Source organism: Saccoglossus kowalevskii, chromosome 14 (assembly GCF_978046115.1).
Source record: "Saccoglossus kowalevskii chromosome 14, keSacKowa6.1, whole genome shotgun sequence".
NCBI lineage: Eukaryota > Metazoa > Hemichordata > Enteropneusta > Harrimaniidae > Saccoglossus > Saccoglossus kowalevskii.
In genome coordinates this window covers 31,629,739-31,657,101 of record NC_140654.1, presented here as the reverse complement: position 1 = coordinate 31,657,101, position 27,363 = coordinate 31,629,739, and the positions used below count along the sequence as shown (strand labels likewise).

Genomic DNA, 27,363 nt, shown 5'->3' with positions numbered 1-27,363 from the left:
TATGCCTTGTGTAACACACCCCTCCCAATATGCCCTGTGTAACACACCCCTCCCAATATGCCCTGTGTAACACACCCCTCCCAATATGCCTTGTGTAACACACCCCTCCCAATATGCCCTGTGTAACACACCCCTCCCAATATGCCCTGTGTAACACACCCCTCCCAATATGCCTTGTGTAACACACCCCTCCCAATATGCCCTGTGTAACACACCCCTCCCAATATGCCCTGTGTAACACACCCCTCCCAATATGCCCTGTGTAACACACCCCTCCCAATATGCCCTGTGTAACACACCCCTCCCAATATGCCTTGTGTAACACACCCCTCCCAATATGCCCTGTGTAACACACCCCTCCCAATATGCCCTGTGTAACACACCCCTCCCAATATGCCCTGTGTAACACACCCCTCCCAATGTGCCTTGTGTAACACACCCCTCCCAATATGCCTTGTGTAACACACCCCTCCCAATATGCCTTGTGTAACACACCCCTTCCAATATGCCCTGTGTAACACAGCCCTCCCAATATGCCTTGTGTAACACACCCCTCCCAATATGCCTTGTGTAACACACCCCTCCCAATATGCCTTGTGTAACACACCCCTCTCAATATGCCCTGTGTAACACACCCCTCCCAATATGCCCTGTGTAACACACCCCTCCCAATATGCCTTGTGTAACACACCCCTCCCAATATGCCCTGTGTAACACACCCCTCCCAATATGCCTTGTGTAACACACCCCTCCCAATATGCCCTGTGTAACACACCCCTCCCAATATGCCCTGTGTAACACACCCTCCCAATATGCCTTGTGTAACACACCCCTCCCAATATGCCTTGTGTAACACACCCCTCCCAATATGCCTTGTGTAACACACCCCTCTCAATATGCCCTGTGTAACACACCCCTCCCAATATGCCCTGTGTAACACACCCCTCCCAATATGCCTTGTGTAACACACCCCTCCCAATATGCCCTGTGTAACACACCCCTCCCAATATGCCCTGTGTAACACACCCCTCCCAATATGCCTTGTGTAACACACCCCTCCCAATATGCCTTGTGTAACACACCCCTCCCAATATGCCCTGTGTAACACACCCCTCCCAATATGCCTTGTGTAACACACCCCTCCCAATATGCCCTGTGTAACACACCCCTCCCAATATGCCCTGTGTAACACACCCCTCCCAATATGCCCTGTGTAACACACCCCTCCCAATATGCCTTGTGTAACACACCCCTCCCAATATGCCTTGTGTAACACACCCCTCCCAATATGCCTTGTGTAACACACCCCTCCCAATATGCCTTGTGTAACACACCCCTCCCAATATGCCCTGTGTAACACACCCCTCCCAATATGCCCTGTGTAACACACCCCTCCCAATATGCCTTGTGTAACACACCCCTCCCAATATGTCCTGTGTAACACACCCCTCCCAATATGCCCTGTGTAACACACCCCTCCCAATATGCCCTGTGTAACACACCCCTCCCAATATGCCCTGTGTAACACACCCCTCCCAATATGCCCTGTGTAACACACCCCTCCCAATATGCCCTGTGTAACACACCCCTCCCAATATGCCCTGTGTAACACACCCCTCCCAATATGCCTTGTGTAACACACCCCTCTCAATATGCCCTGTGTAACACACCCCTCCCAATATGCCCTGTGTAACACACCCCTCCCAATATGCCTTGTGTAACACACCCCTCCCAATATGCCCTGTGTAACACACCCCTCCCAATATGCCCTGTGTAACACACCCCTCCCAATATGCCTTGTGTAACACACCCCTCCCAATATGCCTTGTGTAACACACCCCTCCCAATATGCCTTGTGTAACACACCCCTCCCAATATGCCCTGTGTAACACAGCCCTCCCAATATGCCTTGTGTAACACACCCCTCCCAATATGCCCTGTGTAACACACCCCTCCCAATATGCCTTGTGTAACACACCCCTCCCAATATGCCCTGTGTAACACACCCCTCCCAATATGCCCTGTGTAACACACCCCTCCCAATATGCCTTGTGTAACACACCCCTCCCAATATGCCCTGTGTAACACACCCCTCCCAATATGCCTTGTGTAACACACCCCTCCCAATATGCCTTGTGTAACACACCCCTCCCAATATGCCTTGTGTAACACACCCCTCCCAATATGCCTTGTGTAACACACCCCTCCCAATATGCCCTGTGTAACACACCCCTCCCAATATGCCTTGTGTAACACACCCCTCCCAATATGCCTTGTGTAACACACCCCTCCCAATATGCCCTGTGTAACACACCCCTCCCAATATGCCTTGTGTAACACACCCCTCTCAATATGCCCTGTGTAACACACCCCTCCCAATATGCCTTGTGTAACACACCCCTCCCAATATGCCCTGTGTAACACACCCCTCCCAATATGCCCTGTGTAACACACCCCTCCCAACATGCCCTGTGTAACACACCCCTCCCAATATGCCCTGTGTAACACACCCCTCCCAATATGCCCTGTGTAACACACCCCTCCCAATATGCCTTGTGTAACACACCCCTCCCAATATGCCCTGTGTAACACACCCCTCCCAACATGCCCTGTATTAGCCCTGTGTAACATCCCCTCCCAACATGCCCTGTATTAGCCCTGTGTAACATCCCCTCCCAACATGCCCTGTATTAGCCCTGTGTAACATCCCCTCCCAACATGCCCTGTATTAGCCCTGTGTAACATCCCCTCCCAACATAACGGGATATACATTATGTACAAAAATGGTTAAAATCTTTAATATACAACAAAAATAACAAAGTGAAAGAATCTAGCCTTCCTAAACCCCACACAAACATTGACAAATATTATGAGCTTTAGCATTATAGTAACATCAAAAGCTTTACCCTTATACCAATTTTGGCTACTCGTAACTTATAACACAACAATATGCCATTATATAGAGTGTATGTCAGTAGAGATGTCAAGTGTCATTATACAAATCATATAAGCGAATGCAATAAGGTTATGCCATTATAATCAGTGCATATGTCAATATTTCAGGTTGACATTATACAAATCCACATAAGTTGAAAAATATGCCATTATAAGGAATGTATATGTCAGATGCTAAATTATATAAAACACTGGAAGTTTTGGTGGCAATATAATCAGTGTACATGTCAATATGTAGTTGATATGGCAATATAATCAGTGTACATGTCAATATGTAGTTGATATGGCAATATAATCAGTGTACATGTCAATATGTAGTTGATATGGCAATATAATCAGTGTACATGTCAATATGTAGTTGATATGGCAATATAATCAGTGTACATGTCAATATGTAGTTGATATGGGATTATGAAAATCATGCATGTTAAAAACAAATATGCCATTATAAGTCAGTATAGATGTCACATGTCATTATAAGTTAGTATAGATGTCACATGTCATTATAAGTCAGTATAGATGTCACATGTCATTATAAGTCAGTATAGATGTCACATGTCATAAGTCAGTATAGATGTCACATGTCATTATAAGTCAGTATAGATGTCAAATGTCATTATAAGTCAGTATAGATGCCACATGTCATTATAAGTCAGTATAGATGTCACATGTCATTATACAAATCGTATAAGCCAATGGGTAGAATTATAGTAAGTGTATAAATTTAGTGTGTAGACAAGCAATCAGTCTTTATTTAGAGAGAATAGCACTGTTAGTTAAAGCTAATCTTCCTAATGACCATCACATTAATAAAAAGATACATTTACAAAACTAATTGTAATACAGCAATGCAAACATAAACATTTCACAATGCTGATTCTTTATAAATACAAAATGTACATGGTCCAGAGGTATTATAGTTCCAATCTACAAAAAGAACAACACTCGTGACCCAAACAATTACAGAGCAATCATCCTCCTAAGTGTATTTAGCAAAATATTCACTGGTATTCTAAATCAACGTCTAAAAGCTTGGGCAGATGAATATAACAAAATTCCCGAGGTACAGGCGGGTTTCAGGAATGGGTACAGCACTATTGGTCACGTGTTCACTCTATCAGTAATTATTCAAAGGTACTTATCACGAAGAGGTTGGAGGTTGTATTGCTTATATGTCGACTTTCAAAAAGCCTTTGACTCCGTTGAAAGAAATTGCCTTATGTACATTGTTTTTATGACAAATACTGTTATGAATTTAAAACGTATTATCAATGTTCTGCATGAATTTACCATTAAGTGGAAAATGGCCGTGAACCTGTCGAAGACAAAAATAATGGTTCACCGAAATGGTGGGCATTTAAGCAAAAATGAAATGTGGTATTTTGGAAACCAACTTATTCAGACCGTGGGTTCATATGAATATTTGGGAAATAGAAAGAAAATAATTATCTGCGTCCGAAAATGTTTCAAACATGTCGAAGCTCTGCCAGTAGATATTTATTTCAAATTATTTGATGTTATGATCTTTCCGTTAATTACATTTGGCAGCGAAATTTGGGGTTTCAAGACATATGATCACCTAAAAAGTATCCACACAAAATATTGTAAAAGATATTTAGGATTAGCAAGAACCACATCTTCAAGTATGGTTTTGGGAGACTGCGGACGACTTCCATTATTTTGCTATTACTCAACACGCTGCATTAAATACTGGGTTAGGGTTACCAAATTAGGGGACGAGCGTCTGCCAAATAAAGCTTATAAAATGCTTTTAAATATGCACAATCAAGGCAAACGCACATGGGCTACTGAAATAATGCTTCTATTAGACAATTTAGGTTTTGGCACAGTCTGGGAAAATCAAGGCGTTGAAAACAGTGAAAATTTTCTACTTGAGTTCAAAAGCCGTGCGCAAAATGAAGGTGAAAGAATTTGGTACTCGGATATATGTACGGCGGAGAAAACTGATAATTTAAATTTAACTTTGGCAGAGAAATCTGAACACCTTAAACGGGCATATGCTCTACGAAGTTTTGTGTTGACTGAAATTTCAGTTTTGTGTTGACTGAAATTTCAGTCAACACAAAACTTCGTAGAGCATATGCCCGTTTAAGGTGTTCAGATCACCCCCTAGCTATAGAAGTCGGTAGACACAGAGGAATCGCCAGAGAGTATAGAATTTGCGATCTATGTTTGTCTGAAATTGAAGACGAGTTCCATTTTCTTCTAAAATGCCCAAAACTCAACACACCTTGCAGTATTTTCACAAGATAATGGCATCAGATAACCCGACTGTTATTGAAAGTGTTGCTTTCTTTTGTTTTCATGTATTTAAAATTAAAGAGAAATTGTATTTAAGTCTTTTATATTTTATTTTCAAACCTATGACAGAAATGTAATGATTTATTATTATTTGCATACATGGACCAGAGTAATAAAGTTATTATTATTACTAGTAAATTAGTTTTTTTGAGACCGGTGGACCCTGTTTCTCTCTGTCTCTCGAGACCAGGAAGTGAAAAACTCATTATATATGAAGAAGCCAGGTTGGTTACTAATATTTTATAAAGCAGGACACCTTTGTTAAATCTTGACTGATATTTAAACTATTTTATTTACCTAAAAGATTCACACTGGAAGCATCTGGAGGATTTAAATTTGCACCAACTTTGAAGCTCATTTCTTTTATACAGCGCCCTCACACATTTGAGCAATAATCTGTATGCGGCAAGACTAGAGTCAGATCTTTCTGAGGATGGGTAATTTATATTTTATTTAATTATATTTTTTACTCATTTGTTCAACATGTTTGTTTCATAATATGTGACAGCATCATCTACTTAGACACAAACCAATGCATATGTCTCCTTAAAGCTGGTATTTTCATATCCAACGTGTCTTCGTTTCGTGCATAACCTTGTTTTTTTCATCAGTTATAATCATGTTGTTGTCATTACACCATATAACGACTGTTTTCAGGTAGTCATTTAGCTTAATGTTTACTAGTGTATTGAATTGTTCGTACAAAAATTAAATTTTTCTCTTCGGCGTGAATATGAATATCATATTTAGATGGAACCATGGATTTATAGTAGTAGTATTGTCTATTAAAGTGACAATAAGAAAATATTCAATAAATACATAGCTTAAATAATATGAACATCAAAGAACCTAATATAGATTCTTGTGTACTCAACATTTTAGTTTAAATGAATCATAAGGTTATTAATACAAACTTGTTGGTATCTGTCTTGAAGCTGAAAGACGGGCGTATTAAATGCCACTATGCTACTACTATATGCAAATAGAAACCACATGTGGTAGTATAGATATGAAGATAAACAATTTATATGAACAAATCTCACAGATAAGCATCTGAAGATATTCTTGGATATAGCCTACTAGAATGTTGCCACGTTGTCTTGCTTTCATTCAAAAACTACCAAGTGAATTTAAGCTATATAATATGTTTAATTTGTAAAACTGTTATAGGGTCGTCCCATACTCACACATTTCTGAATATCTATGCCGATAGGCTGAGTGTGGTGTAAGATGGTAAGGTTACGTGTGTTCTCAGTTTGCTTTGTATCTTGAACAGATTTCTTTGTGTTACAAGCTGAGTGCGGTGTAAGATGGTAAGGTTACGTGTGTTCTCAGTTTGCTTTGTATCTTGAACAGATTTCTTTGTGTCACAGGCTGAGTGTGGTGTAAGATGGTGAGGTTACGTGTGTTCTCAGTTTGCTTTGTATCTTGAACAGATTTCTTTGTGTCACAGGCTGAGTGTGGTGTAAGATGGTAAGGTTACGTGTGTTCTCGGTTTGCTTTGTATCTTGAGGTTTGCCTTGAATTTCAATTTTATTTAGCTACAGTCGATTATTGCAATGCGTCGTCAGGGTATAGTAATCTGCCTTTCATTTCGTACGTGGCACGTGTGAAGCTATTGGGCTGATATATTTCAAAACCTGTTAGATATCTGTTTATCTCACGTGTGTTAATTGTTATATACGTTCAACATTTGTGTAAGTGTCCCTGACCACGTGATACGAGTGATTTTATCAATGCCACTGACAATTTTTCCTAATAATCGTTAAAACATTACCACGATAGTGTATTCATTTAACGAAGGTAGACTTAAATATTTTTATAATACGACAAAACACGAGGACAAGTAAACATTAAGTGAATGATACAATTGGAGGTACTTCACAACGATATTTGGTGAAACAGTGTTTTTATGACATGACGTGAAAGTGTAACAAGTGCAATCCTAGTATGGAATAACAAAATTAAACAGATCAAATTGCGCATGTGCGATATGTAAATTTACGTTGACCTATATTATATCTGAATTGTTATAGGAATAACATTCGTTTTTTAAACTGAGAAAATAAAGTTCATATTGTGCACATCTGAACAATTCATTCAATAACCGGTACCAACCCCTAAATCTCTTCGAAGCCATGGTGAAACAAAGAATTAATAATCGCAGTTTATACGAGTGTTGCAAATTGTGATTCGATGGCTCTGTATTCCATTAAAATACCAACTTCCACGTAACGCATATATGGAATGTTATTTTCAGCTCGTCGATCCTAATTTAGAGTTTGGCCTAGATCAATCCCATGTGATGAATGGCGGAAAATACGAGTAATCGAATGGTTGTCGTTATAACATCCGTACACAATGTTTGTTCATATAAGTACTGAATGCTATTGACATACAAGATGATAGTACCCATATAATTCACCAAATACACGTAGTGTGTAATCATAAACTACTGTAAAATAGTTTATTTTAGCTGGAATTAATTTTCGCTGAAAAGAAATTTGGGGTGTTTTCTGTGGAATTTATTTTTACTTGTCTTCGGTGAATTGAATGTAAAATATAGAGGAAAAGGTATATTCGCTAGATTTTATTTTCACTGAACCATCGCTCAACGAAAATAGCGAAGTAAATTCCAAGCGAAAATAAAGTATTCTACAGTATACGGGCTTTTATTAAACAGTTGGGATAGAGATTAAAGGGCGGTGGTTGTCGCGCAGCGCGTGTTCGAATTTCATGTAAACAAACAATGTATTTTACACGCGTTTTCGAGCACGACGACCACCGCCCTTTAAACGTGCCGTCCGTTTTTTAGCGACATCAAAGACAACTGAAATTTGTTTCTAGTTCTATAAAAACATTGTAAAATAAAAAAAACTCGCGAGCTCAGAAAAGTAAACAAAGTGGAAGATGCGATTGATGATTGAAAACATTGTGATACTTTTGGGGTGACTAGATTCTGAATTCACTGTGGAAGAATGTTAAGAGTAGATAGATAGTAAATGGAACTTCGGGGAATCAACGATGGACTTTATAAGACTAATATTGATTTGTTCCGGTGCTTGTCAAACTCGGAAATATAGGCGTTCAGAGAAAGTGCCCCAGTAGAAGTGACACTTGTCAAAAATGATACATTACAGAGAGATGTTTCCGACTTGTAAATCTCTAATTTATTCATTAAAATGTCTGGGTGCAAATAACGGATATAATTAAAAGTACAACTTTGAAATACAAATTAATGAGACTAAGATTCAATCAGTTCAATGATAATAGCTAGGCATTTCAGATGGTATGATGTTGGGTTAGTAATAATACTTCTCATTGAACAAATGCATTGATGAAGATGAAAATCAAAATAAAAAGAGCGTAAATTATTAATACATGTAATCTTGTAATCCACAGGCAGCTATTTATTTACATTTTATTTGTGACTATATACAGTATAAAGTTTCATTTATTTTTTGTATAATCTGTAGACAACTTCGCACTGACCCTGGCAAGTATCACAGGCATCCACATTTCATGATTTGTTGCCATACCAACTGATTTTATCATTTTTCATGGTGATCAGAATCATCAGGAAGACGTGTTCTGCAAATAATGTGTCTCGCATGTGTAATTTAATATAGTGGTGTCAATTCATTGAAATCATGAATAATTAAAAGTGAAGTTGAAACGTCATATTTACACAATTACATATATACAAATATACTTGATTATCTGTACAATCGAATAAATATAACCGAATTTCATAAAGATACGGTTACGTGATCTATCCCCCTTCAACAAACGCAATAATTAAAATAAATATTGATTTAGTGGCTGGCGTACGTGGTTAAAAACTGATATTGTTAACATTCAAGAATAAAATAAGTCATTTACATAACTTAAAAAGAAAACGTGCAGAGATTTTATTAATTTTTACTGCTGCAGGAATTGATATATATAATCCAGGTATTCAGTGACTCTGCTATAGACGCCCGGTGAATTGGGTCTGGCACATCCGAAGCCGTGACTGACCACACCAGCTAGGTACCAATCACCGGCTTCCTTCTGGCAAACAAATGGACCGCCACTATCGCCCTGAAATGAATGATGTGTTGTGAATGAACGAAATGGTCTAAAAATTGTTAATTATGTCAGCCGTGTTTGAATCTTGTTTGTTAGTTTCGAGTATTTCCACCTGGTAGTTTAGTATTAAAGGGCGGTGGTCGTCGCACCAAGAATTTGCGAGATACTGACTCGTATGAACAAAGATGGCGACTTTGACTGTTGCGCAGACCAACGAGAACAAACTGAGACTTTGCTAAATAATAACTATGTAATTTCCTTGGTGATTGGAAGGTATAGAAGGAGTCACCAGCGGACTGTGGGGAAATCAATGTTCATAAACACAAGTGTCGCACATGCGCGGCGCGATGATCACCACCCTTTAATATCAGATAATAATGGTACAGAAACGCTTCCCATAGCTGAATCGGAGTGATCGGAGAGTTATGCTTTATTATTTGTGTTTGGCGATATGATTGTGATTTGAAGTGAAATAAATATGTAAAGTGAATTTAATTCTGATTACGTAATACATGTATATGCGCATTTTTTCTACTTTGTTTTGGGTTGGACTTATAATTATTTATTTCGTCGTTAGATTTGACATTGAACTAACCATTCACAACGAAGACTTATAGTTTTACACCCTGGTTTTACAATTGCTTTATCACATGCAAATCAGCTCAGCGAAGAACGATTTCTCTGTCATCCAAGTAGTGGATCATTAGCTAATCCTTACCTGGCAAGCGTCAGTTCCGCCTTCGTCATATCCGGCGCATAGCATTCTGGGACCTATGTCTGTAGCTAACAGCTCGTCACATTTTACGTTCGGTACTACCGGTAATAACGCTTGTTTTAAAACGTCAGAAGTAAAACCTGCGAACATATGAAAAGTCAGAAAATTTAAACGCCTAAAAAGATACACAATTGATATAAGTGGGGATCAAAATAGAAATAGAAACTTTGAATTGTCAAGTACTATATCACAGTCCCTCTATCTATAGAGGGACTGTGACTATATATTCCACCACAGTCCTGTGATTGCACACAAAACCTTTCGTCACAGAAATACTAACTAACCATGTTCACTGGTAGCTCCCCATCCCGTCACGTAACAAGTGCTTTCATTGGTCGGTCGCATATCGTATGTTGGGAGACATATTGGCATGATGTAATCATTATATTCAATGGGATGTACCAGTTCCACCATGGCGATGTCGTAATCATCGTAGAGGGGGTGGTAATCAGGGTGCACATAGATAGCCTTTACACGTCTCTCTATTCGGTACCGAGAAAGAGTCACGTCTTGTATCCCAAACGCCGCCTGCCACGGTCCGGGCGACGTGTCCATGTCACTGAAAATAGAAATAACCACGATCATGATCAATTTTTGTGGATATTTAGTTAGAACATAGAAGATATTAGTCTTACTACCTTCCATGGTTAAAACAAGTGTAATAAAAGGGATAGATATAACACTGCACGTAATCTAACTCTTTGTTCTGCGGGAATTAACTGACTGATTGTCCCAGTGCAGGGCGCTAGATATTGCCCGCCATCCACTTACAATGTCAACGCTCGAGTCAATTTTTGAGGCCGTGATTGTTTCATGGCCATTACTATTATAGTAATACTACTTCGATAGCGAACAGCTTTTGTTCAGCATTTACTAGGAAAGTACTCTTTCCCGGTTCCAAACAGCATCCGTTTTTTGTTCTAAGCTATGCCCGTTTACTGGGAAAGTACTTGTTCTTTGTTCCAAACGGTTCCAGTTTACTATTTTTTGTTGTTCTCACAATACCCATTTAGTAGGAGGAAGCTGTTTTCAGAAACAGGTTTTTCTCACATGACTCAAGCGAAGAGAACAACGTTCCCATCACTTTTTTAAATGGTACATTTTTTAAGCAGCAACATTCGATCAATTGGAATGTTCCATTGTATGGCTTGTTATATGCCTTTATTGTCCTAGAACTTATATAGATCACGTGACATCGAATACTACCCACTAATCACGTTTTACTGCCCTAAGAAAAAAATGCAAAGAGGGTTCGAACTAGGGGGTCATACGAGGGTTCGAACTAGGGGGTCATACGAGGGTTGTGACAGACACGCTCGCTTTCCGTTGAGCTATACAAATCACACTGCTGGTTATTGGCTTTGGACTAGATAATTGTTAGAGTTATATCATGATTATTCATTAGTTGATGATTATGCAGATATTGTGTCTGGACACCTGCCGAATGTCAGTATATTTTATGCGAACAAAAGTGCATGTGAACTCGCACACCTGATTGCGTTTAAACGTCCCCGGGCTTTTATGGCGTATTCTATTTGAAAATAGGGGCCCCTTATTACGAATTTCGTGCAAAATTGTTAATAGAACTCACCAAATACTTTCAAAAAGTATAATTGTAAATCCCCCAAATATATATCTATAGATAGTTTAGAGAAATGGCTTATAAGTCAAATAAAACACTCTTCTGGATATAAAATCCTCCCCGCGATAAAATGTCTCTGCTATCTCGGTTACTCGAACACGGGCTTTATCCTATATAATCTAATTACTATAGGTACATAGTGGATACAGAAAGTCGCGTATTTGCCTTGCTCACTGTGACAATTGATTGATTGTTTTGTGGATAGATGCATGACATCAAATTATTTATTGCATAATAAAGCTTTGTTATGATAGAGATTATTACCGAATGTGATATCCGAATCGCTCAAATTACGCGTGTGAAAATGGCTAATTACGATTCATTCGTACTACTTTTCACAGGGCCATTCTGTTCTTGACATTTATTATAGCGTAATTTTACGATCAATCAAGTACGTGCGACATGACGTCACAATTACAGACACGTGTTACCGTCCCCAGTGGTCATGATGATTCTGTTATATCTGCATCCCATGGTACGTAACGTTCATATAATTCACTCAATCATTGTCAGATCAGTGTCTACAATGTTTGGTTTAGAGGCTCCTTTACATGCTAAATTGTAGTCTATACAATACTACCACAAAGGAATCTTACCAAGTTTTTGAAACCAAGGAAAGAAGATTCAGACAATTTATCTGCATATTGAAAACAAGCGACAAACCACGTAACCGTACGTTGAAGGCGCGTATACCTTGATATTTTGCACAATTCACGGCACGAGTGTCAGCCAGTATGCATGGTGTATTGGATTGAGCCAAATCAATAATTGGTTTATACCAACTTCTTTGTAAATCTGATCATGAGACATGCGAATAACTTTAAAGCACCAACAATATGCTTAAATAACGTGACACAGCACCCGAAACGTTCTACTTAGATGATAAAATAAACTGAACCCTGGAACTAGCATGCAGCGATTATAAATACATTGAGCAGTGAACAAATTCGAACCATATTTTGGCTTTGCAAGAAATATTCGAATAGTTTTTTTGTTAGCGGCAACGTTGATGTATGTAAAGTAATTTCAATCGCCATAGTTAAAAAAATCAAACTCCAACTAATGTAGTATGCCCGATTGCGTTCACGAGCGAGCCAATGTAGGCGGTATTTTTTGTGTCCTTTGAGTAATTTTGCTCTGCATGCATCTCGCATCTCTTTTGAACCCCAAATATCCAAACGTCGCAATGTACACGTGTGTTAAATTACTGGTACGTACTATTAATTCAAAGTACACATGTGTTAAATTACTGGTACGTACTATTAATTCAAAGTACACATGTGTTGATTTACTGGTACGTACTATTAATTCAAAGTACACATGTGTTGAATTACTGGTACGTACTATTAATTCAAAGTACACATGTGTTGAATTACTGGTACGTACTATTAATTCAAAGTACACATGTGTTGATTTACTGGTACGTACTATTAACTCAAAGTACACATGTGTTGAATTACTGGTACGTACTATTAACTCAAAGTACATGCGTGTTGAATTACTGGTACGTACTATTAATTCAAAGTACACATGTGTTGAATTACTGATATGTATCCCTAACTTAAGGCGCACAATTGTGATATCATTACGTGTGGTTTAAACTTCTAGTATTACAATGTTCATATGCAATCTTAAATAAATCACAAGTCGGCGCAAACACTTACTAAGTCGGTAATTTAAAGCAGTGTGCAGCGGTGACTATCCAGTTATTTGTCAATACAGATGCGCCACAGATATGACCACCATCAGACTTGGACAAAGAAACCTGCCATGGCCATACACCACGTGTTGCTTCAGTGCCACCAACTATTCGACTACTGCTTGGCTCTTCCACTAAAGGTCGCCCACATTCTGTTGATGACATACAACAACAATTATTATCAAAGTTGGGGAGGGTGCCCATAGAAGTCTTCCTTATACTGTGTGTGATGAAACAACATATGAATTACACACGCTAGAGATCCCAACACATAATGATAAAATTTTACACGACTTGGAGGCGATACTTCGGTTCAATAAATCGGTTTGCCAAGAAATTATAATTAGAAGTCAACAAATATGTATGTCAATGTTGTGCAATAATTAAAATAAAAGACTTATTTCGTTGTTAATTAGCGTGTCTATTATTATATGTATAACTATGTATATGTGTGGTTTGTACAGTTATTAAAACTATCTTAATATTACTACAATCACAAGTTTGTGAAAAAATTAATTTCATTGTAATTCTAAACGAGCCCTAAGATATAATCCAATTGCACTGCATTGTCGATTACGATAACATTCCAATGACATGAGTTACTTGTATTACACGTTATTCTACTGTTTACGGTAGCACTCCAATGACATGAGTTACTTGTATTACACGTTATTCTACTGTTTACGGTAGCACTCCAATGACATGAGTTACTTGTATTACACGTTATTCTACTGTTTACGATAACATTCCAATGACATGAGTTACTTGTAAGATACGTTATTCTACTGTTTACGATAACACTGCAATGACTTGAGTTACTTGTATTACACGTTATTCTACTGTTTACGATAACATTCCAAAGACATGAGTTACTTGTATTACACGTTATTCTACTGTTTACGATAACATTTCAATGACATGAGTTACTTGTATTACACGTTATTCTACTGTTTACGATAACACTGCAATGACTTGAGTTACTTGTATTACACGTTATTCTACTGTTTACGATAACATTCCAAAGACATGAGTTACTTGTATTACACGTTATTCTACTGTTTACGATAACATTTCAATGACATGAGTTACTTGTATTACACGTTATTCTACTGTTTACGATAACACTGCAATGACTTGAGTTACTTGTATTACACGTTATTCTACTGTTTACGATAACATTCCAAAGACATGAGTTACTTGTATTACACGTTGTTCTACTGTTTACGATAACACTCCAATGACATGAGTTACTTGTATTACACGTTATTCTACTGTTTACGGTAGCACTCCAATGACATGAGTTACTTGTATTACACGTTATTCTACTGTTTACGATAGCACTCCTATGACATGAGTTACTTGTAAGATACGTTATTCTACTGTTTACGATACCATTCCAATGACATGAGTTACTTGTAAGATACGTTATTCTACTGTTTAAGATAGCATTCCAATGACATGAGTTACTTGTATTACACGTTGTTCTACTGTTTACGATAACACTGCAATGACATGAGTTACTTGTATTACACGTTATTCTACTGTTTACGGTAGCACTCCAATGACATGAGTTACTTGTATTACACGTTATTCTACTGTTTACGATAGCACTCCTATGACATGAGTTACTTGTAAGATACGTTATTCTACTGTTTACGATACCATTCCAATGACATGAGTTACTTGTATTACACGTTATTCTACTGTTTACGTTAACACTCCAATGACATGAGTTACTTGTAAGATACGTTATTCCATTGTTTACGTTAACACTCCAATGACATGAGTTACTTGTAAGATACGTTATTCCATTGTTTACGTTAACACTCCAATGACATGAGTTACTTGTATTACACGTTATTCTACTGTTTACGATAACACTGCAATGACATGAGTTACTTGTATTACATGTTGTTCTACTGTTTACGATAACACTGCAATGACATGAGTTACTTGTATTACACGTTATTCTACTGTTTACGTTAACACTCCAATGACATGAGTTACTTGTAAGATACGTTATTCCATTGTTTACGTTAACACTCCAATGACATGAGTTACTTGTAAGATACGTTATTCCATTGTTTACGATAACACTCAAATGACATGAGTTACTTGTATTACACGTTATTCTACTGTTTACGATAGCATTCCAATGACACGAGTTACTTGTATTACACGTTATTCTACTGTTTACGTTAACACTGCAATGACATGAGTTACTTGTAAGATACGTTATTCCATTGTTTACGTTAACACTCCAATGACATGAGTTACTTGTAAGATACGTTATTCCATTGTTTACGTTAACACTCCAATGACATGAGTTACTTGTATTACACGTTATTCTACTGTTTACGATAACACTGCAATGACATGAGTTACTTGTATTACATGTTGTTCTACTGTTTACGATAACACTGCAATGACATGAGTTACTTGTATTACACGTTATTCTACTGTTTACGTTAACACTCCAATGACATGAGTTACTTGTAAGATACGTTATTCCATTGTTTACGTTAACACTCCAATGACATGAGTTACTTGTAAGATACGTTATTCCATTGTTTACGATAACACTCAAATGACATGAGTTACTTGTATTACACGTTATTCTACTGTTTACGATAGCATTCCAATGACACGAGTTACTTGTATTACACGTTATTCTACTGTTTACGTTAACACTCCAATGACATGAGTTACTTGTAAGATACGTTATTCCATTGTTTACGTTAACACTCCAATGACATGAGTTACTTGTAAGATACGTTATTCCATTGTTTACGATAACACTCCAATGACATGAGTTACTTGTATTACACGTTATTCTACTGTTTACGATAGCATTCCAATGACACGAGTTACTTGTATTACACGTTATTCTACTGTTTACGATAACATTCCAATGACACGAGTTACTTGTATTACACGCTATTCTACTGTTTACGTTAACACTCGAATGACATGAGTTACTTGTAAGATACGTTATTCTACTGTTTACGGTAACACTGCAATGACATGAATTACGTGTATTATAATATCATTGAGTACTCACCATGTTCTGCGCATGCAATAAAAGTAAGATTGTTGGATGGACATGACGTGCTGAAAACAAAACATTTATATATATATATATATATATATATATATATATATATATATATATATATATATATATATATATATATATATATACACATTTGGATTAGAGAAACCAAATAGACAGATATAATGTCAAGACGTAGGTAGAGCTCAGGTAATTTGCAAACATTAAAATTAATTAACCGTATCGTAAGACTAAATAAATTTACAATGTGTGAAATCTGTAAAAGATGTAGTCCAAATATGTGAGAAGAAGTTCGATATACAGTGGTCTGGCATACTAGAGAATGACACATAGTTTGTAATAAAAATACTCTATTCTATTCCATTCCATTCCATTCCAGTTATAATGGTTGTTGTGTATCGTACCTTTTTATTATATCGTTGTTTATCCACTTGCCTGGGGTTGGGGGATTCGTGAGAATGGCATATGACGTCGCACTAATATTCGATGACGTCACAGGAACAGTTTTGTGTCCAGTAGCTTCCCTGGGAGATTAAAAATACAAATGATCAGAAACACTAGATGATCTCGGTATCTCCAGGGTATCCCCTTATTTATCATGGCGACTGCTCCCATGCGCCACAATCCCACGAAATATTCGCTGCCAGCATGAAATCGTAAATTAACACTTCAAGAATTAAGCAATGAGAATATTAACATCACATACCTAAATCCCATCTGCCTGCACACCACGTGCATGATGGCGTCCTCTAGGTCAGCCGAACACAGAGGCATCCAGCTACCATCCGCTCTGACGTACACAATCCCACTGTTTGTTACGTCATTGTTCGCAGTGTCTGGATTCCCAAAAGCCACTTCAATAGAAAATCAACTTGTTAGAATGGACATGTTTAAAGCAGATTTGCCCAAAACAATTTCTTTTTTGGCATATTGTGACGTTATGCAATAACAAATATGTCAGTTTTGCATGAACGATACGGTTTTCTTACCACATATACTTTCATCCTCGTTCTCGGGACATTCCGTTCTTCCGTTACACTGGTACAACTCAGATATACAGCTGCGATCCCGGCATACAACTTGTCCATCGGGACAAAGCTCTGAAACAACAGAATAACACCGATGTATATTTTAAACAAACATGCAAACCATAGAGCACCAATAAAAGATCTAGACAGCATCGTCCATCAAGTTCTCACTAATTCAAATTTTACTTACGGCCACATTCCAATTCATCTGAGCTATCTTCACAGTCAATGACGTCATCACACAGGTACTTTTTAGGAATACAAAGCCCATCTCCCAAACAACTGAACTGAGTGAGGTCATCACATGCTAGAAAAAGAGAAAATGCGTGTTGAAAATAGACACGTGAAACAGAAATGCTCGATTCTGGTGTATTTTAACATAAAAATGGCCGAAATTCGGCCATCTTAATTCGGGCACTCAAACAAATGCACGTACATATGTATACAATATGAATGTGATTGGTCAAGACAGAGCATTCGTTAAAACAGTCGGCCATTTTGAATCATATCTGGAAATAAATGACGTGCATGAAGATTCCATAATGCCAATGCATGCAAGTTTGAATGAAATGGGTCCATATATGACCAAGATCCAGTCCCGGAACGGCAAAAATAATTGATTTTGATGAATTTCAATCACAAAACAGGCCGCCATTCGGCCATCTTGAATCGGATCGTGAAACGAATGGATGTGCATATGTATTACAAGATATATGTGTTAAGTTTGAATGTGCACGTACGCTAGCACGTATGCACAGACGAACAGACACATGGAGTCTAATCTGTAAGTTCCCGTTTTCGAACTACGTCCGAGCGAGAATTACAAATGATCAGACTGGGTAATTCCTTAAGCGAATAATCATTACTATATACCATAGACCCTCTAAAAGAGGGTCTATGTGTATACTCACTGCAGTTTTTTTCATCAAAGAGGTCCCCGCAGTCGTCGAAACCGTCACATCTTCTATCATCCGAGACACACGTGAAAGTTGTTGGGCACAGGAAGGATCCTTCTGCGCATTCTAAAAATAGTAGCAAACGTAATATGGTGATTCGAACATACGAGGAATATATAATATAGTGTTATAGTATCCCTGAATACGCCTTCGTCACAAACGACAGCGCATTACGTACCCACATTGCTTGCAAAATACTCTGTTCAAAACCGTAATTACGATATTTTTGCGAACACCCTTCTAAAGTCGTCCCGTCTGCGTCATAACGACATTATACATTTCACGTTACCAATACGAGACATATACACACAATTTTTGATACGTACCATAAACGCAGTCTCCGCCTTCGTCACTACCATCTTCACAGTCTACATAACCATCACATTTATAAGTGACGGGTTTACACTGACCATTGTTACAAGCAAACTGATATACTGGATGACAATCTGGTAAGAAGCACAGTTACCGGTACACCAAGTTACATTGACACGTTTGGCAAATGAAGGCAGACATGAATAATTGAATAAATATAATAATGAAGAAGATTCGTGAAAAAAATTGCTGTGAACTTTTTTTGAAATTTTTTTTTTTTTAAATTGATTATATTGGATATTTTGTTCTTTGAGCTTATACTTTTGTAAGAATAGCTTACTTGATGTACTCTCTGTTGTTGTTTTCGTTGTTGGTGGTTGAGTAGTTACTCTCGCTGTTCTCCCAGGTGTAGATGGTCGCATAGTTGTCATAACAGATGTTTCTGTTTGCATGGTGGTTATTGTCGAGGGTGGTGCACGTGTAGTAAATGGCGGAGGTGGGGGAGGTGGAGGAGGAGGGGGAAATGTTATTGTCACTGGCAGTACTGTTGACTCCACTGTTGTTGGTGGTAGTGTTGTAATATGTTCTAAAAATAAATAACATATTACAGGGGTTGGCATCTAATACACATTAAGTACCTTGGAAGATGGATATAAAACTCCTCTTTTATAGGTACGTACCCGTTATTACTATTGAATCTGTGTCTATTTGGAAAACTGTGTCTCCTACTATGATGGTGTGATGTAAAACCTGTTTTAATTCAACAATAGATAATTGGTAGTTTTTCCGTTTTATCTTGAAGACTAACATAAAGTCGACAATTATACTTCCATTCCTGAAACGAGAAATAATAAAACTAAAAGTAAACAAATGCTTGCCTGGCTGATTGCAATACATGTTGTATCTACTAGTATATTGTAGCTCTTCAATGGACAGTACTATCTGTACCCCCTCTCCTGGATTGAATCATTATTATTATTTTTTTTCATTATATATCTATCACAAAATAAAGTCTTTGTTCTCGATGTGGAAAATGTAATATATTCACCGATAATTATTGAATATAACACCTTTTATATGACCCCCTAGCCTACTGAAAAAAACACATTTAGCAGTACCTGACGTCCAGCAGCTCACTGTACAAGAACTCGACAAACTGGTCGACACTAACGTATGTCTCGTGTAACTAGGAATAAGAAAATATAACGTGTACACTTCAAACTTCACGCTGTAGGTATATATATTTGAACTTGAACGGTGAAAGCTAGTCTGGCTTCAGTTGGGGAAATTATATTATTTACAATAAATATTAACAAAATCCTTTTTATTTAATGACTTATTTGCAAAGCCGTGGTGTAAACCCGAAACCTCCTTGTATTTCATGAAACTCCCACTTTCACTGGGCCAGTCTGTGAGAAAGTGCACGGTAATTTATGTAGAATTAGACGATACAAGCAATCGTGACAGTGCAGACACATTTCAGGCAATGTCACGTGATCTCCGAAATCATTGCAGTATGTGTCGGATGTTTGCACCGTGTCAATCAACCACGCCTCACTCTGTTGCAGACAGATCACAAACGAGATACAAAAACACGCACGCACACACACGAACGCAAACGACACTTCGTAAGAAGCCACACGATTGGGTAATTGAATAATAGCTTGCATATGAATGAGATCTTGTTTTACCATATTGGTTATATTCTGTTCCAATACTTGATATTGTGGTGTATCTGGATTATCGTATTCATCAAGATATTCAGCTGCCATATAGTCAATAAATGTAATTGCAAACGTCCCGTGGTAAGTTTGCGTAACTGAAACAAAATGATTTCATATCATTAAATTTTACGACGGGAAATTACGGTCAAATCATTTTAAAATCGCCATATTGAATTCAGTTGATGATTGAAGAATCTATGAAAGTGATTCTTACCATTCATTTCAGGATCCTTGGCCTTTTCCTCGGAATTCGTTTTATCTGTGTCCACTTTAACGAAAGATAGATAAATAAATATCTCGGTGTTGGAATGAATAATTTAAAAGAGAACATACTGGCATCTATCCAATGTATTCCAATGGACGTTAAATGACAAATAAAATAGACGTTGAACATCATTGCTGTCACTTCTGTCAGAATGGAAACTATGAAATCGTGGAGACAAACGTATATTTGGAACATACACTTGAGAAAATTGTCAAATCATCCCTATAAAAACTGAATCGCACAAAAGGCAAACTTCCTTACTTTTGAAGAATGCGAAGAGCACAGTGGCGGCAGTCACTACACATACTACACATAAAATGAAAATACACCCAATAACACGGCGGCGATCTTCTTTTTTCACTTCCTTGGGATCTTTTACCGGTATTGTATAAACTGATGACACATTTTGGGCAAGTCCTGTACGTGACCCATGTTGTTGATCTCTACCAATAGAGATGTCATCAAAATTTACTTGCTGAAAAAAAGATGAAATTTTGTTGTGAGGAAAGGTGCAACTCATTTAATAAATAGGTGTAACATTTGCCGTTCCAAAAAATACAAAAATACATGTTATGGAGCTGGGTTTACCGCAGATTTCGTGGTAAGAGTCTTTAAAGTCCAACTCATGGTATAATTATTTTAATTGATTGATTGATACAATAAACATAATCATACAACTCTTAAAAACATCATGTGAAGTACCTAATGACAGATATTTTAACATATAATTCAATACTGAAAACATGTCTTTTTCGCGAGCATGTCTTTTTAGCGAATTTAGCGAGAGAACTAATTCGCTAATTTAAGATGTCGCTAATAATAATAATAATCTGGAGCACTTCCTTATTACGCAGTTTTTCTTTGTTTTTATGGTGGTAATAACTGCGCATTTGTTTGGCAGGCGATTGAAGTATTGTAAACACAGGAAATCAACAAAGACATGAGAGATTCGTTAAATCAACATTTCGCTAATACGTCATTTTACCACAATTCGCTAATTAAAAATAGTACGTCGCTTTTTCAACATGTTTTACAGTCTGTAATCACAAATCAGCGGTCTCGCTGTTTTTGTTAAGAAATGTGATAATTTATTTTCAAGAATTACTATAAAAAAAGAGGAAAATTTATGTATTTTTTTTTCTACTTTTTATACATCAAAATAAAAGTAATTGTATGCAGAAATGTATTCTGAAAACAGATTTGAAATTGGTTATTTAAATATGACTATTAATACTATTACACGTCATAATTGTATATTATGTGCTTCAACACAATGTTCAAATGCCATTAAGCTACGGGAAGTTACAATACTCATTTATTTGATTTTTGGTATATTCAGGTTTGTTGTTTGTTTTAAAAGGAAAAAATATGAAAACATTAACAATTCAAGAGAAGCCCAAGCTCAATTTGCATATTTATCTATAAGAATGACGTAATCGTCTCAATAACTTTGTTTTCATTCTTCTCATAAAAAACATCATGTGATATGTCGAAAAATGTATTCTGATGTAAAATTACAGATTATTTCATTATGAATTACTGAAAAAAGTAATATATTCTCATTATGCCCAACACTTACGAGTTTTATAAAACTCGAAGATTATTCTTTTAATCTAATGACAGAACCTGGGTTTACAAGGTAATTTACCAGAAATTTGAAACATTCTGATAAGTAATGATCATTATTGTTGTTGTTCTAATTAACACATTACCTACAAGAAGTTACCATTGAGAAATATGCCATAAAACAGATATGGCTTTAATAAAGCAAAATTCTATAGAAGTGTCTACAGAAGAAATGCAAGTGTTTTCATCTGAATCTACAATTATATTTCATTGCCGCATATTTTATAAATTCTCGACTAAATGAGACGAAGGTAGACCAATAAATGTTTTCACCACTGTTACAAATGCGACTAAACGTACACAAAGACTGGCAAGACGGTGCAATGTTACAGAAATAAGTTATCAGATACAAGTTACAAGAAAAAAACAAACAAGAGACGCTTAGCTCACGTTTTCCCAACTTTAATGTCACTCGAAAAAATGCAATGTGTGAAACAAATAATAACAATAAAATATGAAATAAATACATTAACATCATCTTCATAAAATGTCTGAGCGTTAACTCTGAAAGTGCCTTATAGAATGGCAAACTGTCTAAAATATCTACAGTATCAGAATTGTAAATGTTTAAAAAGTCGAGGCACCGAGGAATAAAGGAATATTACCGTAAATTTGTACGATAGCGAGGTAGTTTAAAAGATGTGCTTGAAGATGCATGACAATTAGCTTTGGAAATAATGTAAGAAGAATAAAAAATTTTAAGACATTGATTGACACTGAACTGACTTGTGCAATCATTATAGTTTATCCCCTATCTAGTCAAGTCAATGTAAAAGTGCCTGGGAGAGAAACACACCTGGCCATGAAGAAACACATAACAAAATGTATGTTAGAACCGGTTACTGTAAAACCATTTATTTTCACTGACATTTAATTTTTTTCACTATTTTGATGTTTTGAACATATTTACAGTGTTTTAATTTCATAAATTTAATTTATCTGATTTTACTTATCAGCGAAATTAAAACCCAGTTAATAATTAATGCATTTACAGTATATATATATATTCTCTTAGACTCGTACATAACTCCGACAAACTAGTAACTAAAAAATACAAGTTTGTTTTATATTCACTATGACATAAAAATATAAACCTCTAAGTCACGTGATCTTAAATAAATTAAGATAAATTACCTTTCGTTGACCTATTATATGATAGTTTTGTATGAATAATTTGACAACAGTTTACAATTGTCATAACAAATACAGTATTTCCAAAATCAGAATTCTACATCAAAATACCTTTCATTTGATATATCACATTAGATTTTTAGAGTTGATTTAATTGAATATCAACCAATTAAAACTATAACGTTATTTGTTGATCTTTAAAAGTTTATATCACTAGATCTGCCATCAACCAAGCTCCACAACATGAGATTTTAGCGGCAAATGTCACACCTATATATTAAATGCGGTATATATTTTCTCACGGGAGGGGCGGCATCTTCCTGATTGTGGCCGTTCGACCATGCAATCAATTACGTGTGTTCAGTTGTTTTATTGACCTGCTTTTGTGATACAATCAAACCATTCACCCCGCAACAAGTGAACATAGGCTGCAACTTATTTATGTTATAACTGATACAATTGTATCTCTTTAGTTTGACTAGTCGCCAAACAAAAGGTGTCTGGTTAATTATCTTTCGAGTAAATTCTACGTCAGATGAAACCGATTCTAATTATAGTCGAGCTCTGTAAAATCATGTTGTCGATTTCGCAATCTACCAATTCATTACAATTACAAAAACATTCTACCTCGTGTCCTTAGGCGAAGTGGCATTGGTATGTCAGATTTCGTAAACAGTAGTTTATACAGTAGAAAGTTACAGGCACGGATGCGTCGTCTGAAATAATTGGTTTACGTATAGAGCTCCACATTGTGTGAAACATTGCTAGTCTAGATTCACCGACTCGCATGGTCCTTATTCGCAAATGGCAGCACAGGGCTCATTGAAAGCGAGAGAGCAAGATAACTTGTTTTCGCTCCTCGAATTGTGTGTCTGTACTAAGTTGCCATCGTATCCGCTGTTCCAAAAAACATGGTTTCCATGCTCACGGGAACAGAAGACGCGATCACGTTAGGGGTTTAGGAGACTATTTGGGCACGCAACGTGAAACCACGCCCAATTGTATCTCGAGGTTTAAAGCCGGTAGTTGTCGCGCCACGCATGCGCGAGATATATGGGTCTCGTATAAACACAGATGGCGACTTTGACTGTTGCGTAGATAAACGAGTACAAACTGAGACGTTACCAAGCTTTAATAAGATATTTTAGGTAATTGGAAGGTATCAAAGGAGTCACTGGTGGTAATTAGTGCAAGTCGCGCCCAGGTCAAACCTCATAGTAGTGATTTTCATTAGAAGAGCGCATTGGATTGTTGTAAAATCAATGTTTATCAACACAAATCGCACATGCGCAGCGCAACGACCACCGCTCTTTAAATTACCAGTAAACAGAAGTTCGAGTTACGGGCAATATACATTTTGTGAACGTCCACATTTACTACTCGAACTTGAATTAACAGTTACGGGCAGCATGAATTTGTTGTTTTGTTTAACGTTCAATTTTAATAACTCGAATTAAATTAATTACCATTCAACTGAACTTCGAGTTATGGCAACATAAAACGTTAAATAACATTAGCGATTTATGTTGCCCGTAGCTCGAAGTACGGACAACAATTGTTTCTTTTAACCACGGTTTCTACTAGTAACCGTGTTTTAACTTTCAAGTTTCGTAATTCGAAATTTAATTAACAGGTTATCGAATATCGAGTTATAGGCAACCTTGATTGGTGGTGTTATTTGAAGGGTGGTGGTCGTCACCCAGCGTGTGTTCATGTAAACAAATAATATACATGTACTAGTATTTTACACGCGTTGTGTACATCGCTATAAGTCCCATGTCGAACAGGACGCGGCGCGACGACCACAAACTTAGGCCCAGTCCTACAGGTTAAAATATCATATTTATATTTTGGGCGTATGCAGATAGTCAGTAGAACTGTTATTGGGTAGGTAATGATATCCATCAAATACTATAAAAAAGCGGGCGGAAGAAAGTATCGTTTTACAACGCTGTAGTTAAAGGGCGGTGAACGTCATACCGCGTCCTGTTCGGTATGTGACTCACAACGCGTGTAAAATACATTGTTTGTTTACATGAAATTAGAACACGCGCTGCGTGATGACCGCCGCTCTTTAAGTATTAAGATGTTGGAGAGAACATCGAATTAAGAAAACTTCAAGTTACATGCAGTAAACGTAACTTTTATTGTCTTCTTTGAATACTATAAAGGTGCGGGCGGACGTATTGTTTTTTTGTTTTGTTTTTTACAACGCCGTAATTTAAGTATTACGATGTTGAAGCACGAAGCGGTCAAGTAACCGAACACCACTGATGTACGTAGATGGTTTTGACATACACTGCCATCTGAAACGTTTCCAATGAGGATAAATTGTGTGTCTTCAATAAACATTTTACAAATATCGACGTAGTTCATGTCATTCAGACAATGTATCTACTATAACAGTGCAAATAGTAGCTGATTCATCGACTCTTTCAACACAGTGGGTTGGCCTTTCTCCTTATTTACCCACACAAGTTACTGGTATCACACGTAGACTCCAATTATACACTATTTTCCCATGGTGTGAAATGTAAATCAGTCATCGAAGGCTTTAGTCTGTCAATATGCGTGTATTTCATCAAAACAGCGAACAATAGCGTTGAATTTTAGATAAATGTTAGGGCAGGCAAAACAACGTGTAACGTCAAACGTCAAACGCACTAAATGAATGCTGTCATTACATTACAATTACTTTTCTTACGTTGGCTCGTCTGATCTGTTCTCAGCTTCTGAAACTGACATGACAAGGTGTGCGTGAGAGTTCTACATGTCGCACACCTGGCAAGTATGTGCTTGGGTATGTGCACAAAACTCTCGGCGTGTCAGAAGCAAATGGACGCGGTTCACTTAGTTGGGTATGTTGGCAGGTATGAGCAGTATATTTCAATGAGTTGAAAATCATAAAATGATTAATGACATGCTTTCTTCGGTGTTGTTGTGGTCTACCGTTTACGCTGTGAACATTTCTTTGCAACTGCCCTGAGCAGAATTATGTATACATGTCACCCAGTGTGGTCAGGTGTGGGATTAAGTCCAAGTAACGAGGAGGTCGGGTTTGCAGGTCACTTTCTAACAAAGCATATAGTTCCAAGGTCATTGTAAAGTTTCTTTGTAACCTACGCTGTTAAGGGTGGCGAATGAATAATATAAATTTGGCGTACACATACCAGGACTGTGCGTGTATCTGTAACGACTACTCATTAAAAACACTCCGTGTATTTTATGTACAGAGTGTGACTGTTGTGTGTGAGAAATTATCTCCCACGTCTTGCCTAACCGTACTTCATTTGTACACTTACCATCGTGGTTTGACATGGACCTAGTTTGAATGACTCGAATTACGATACACCTATTCTCCCGATAGTAAGGTTCATGTCATCGCACTATCAAACGTGTACATTATCCACAAAACATAAACAATGAATACCCTTATTTTAAAAGTGTCTGGTGCCAAGAGTGATCGTCAGAATGGGCCAAGGTTAATCCAAGCGTCCGGGTCTAAGTGTTTCGGAATTCCCGTCTCACTGCCGCCATGTCAGTCAGGGGTGTGTCGAGTACACGATCTCGGTATGCCTTGTGGTGTCGCCGCTATGTATAGATTAACCTACCTGCGAGGCGTCTTGGCAGTTTGCGTTGTCCATACTGTGCCTTCACTGAGTGCCACCCGAGACACGACTACGACGCAATACTCATGGAACTATCACTATACTTCCAACGAGGATGTTCTAACGCCCGGTTCATTTGCATAAGAACAGCAGGTTTACGTTTGAAACGACGACGC

At 37.3% G+C, this 27,363-nt stretch overlaps 1 protein-coding gene across 1 annotated transcript; it reads right to left on the bottom strand.

Moving 5' to 3' along the window:
• Nucleotides 1-8,424: 8,424 nt before the first annotated feature.
• On the bottom strand, nt 8,425-27,355 carry LOC100375116 (uncharacterized). The gene is made up of 18 exons (XM_085507741.1): nt 27,191-27,355; nt 21,084-21,297; nt 20,772-20,825; nt 20,525-20,652; nt 19,952-20,019; nt 19,514-19,668; nt 19,174-19,419; nt 18,848-18,967; nt 18,477-18,587; nt 17,756-17,872; nt 17,527-17,637; nt 17,244-17,391; nt 16,942-17,061; nt 16,526-16,575; nt 13,430-13,616; nt 10,408-10,682; nt 10,067-10,203; nt 8,425-9,360 (listed from the first exon to the last, which is right to left on the bottom strand). Exons 1-18 carry the CDS (start codon nt 27,221-27,223, stop codon nt 9,199-9,201), a joined length of 2,436 nt encoding a protein of 811 aa, XP_085363867.1. The 5' UTR covers nt 27,224-27,355; the 3' UTR covers nt 8,425-9,198.
• Nucleotides 27,356-27,363: the final 8 nt, after the last annotated feature.

Bases quoted from the DNA above. Each gene is read 5' to 3' on its own strand.
- LOC100375116 (XM_085507741.1), bottom strand. From the start codon at position 27,223: ATGGACAACGCAAACTGCCAAGACGCCTCGCAG. The intron at 20,653-20,771 runs GTAAGAATCACT...ATTTTGTTTCAG, and splicing joins CAAGGATCCTGAAATGAATG to TTACGCAAACTTACCACGGG. The intron at 19,420-19,513 runs GTACGTACCTAT...ATTTATTTTTAG, and splicing joins AGATTCAATAGTAATAACGG to AACATATTACAACACTACCA.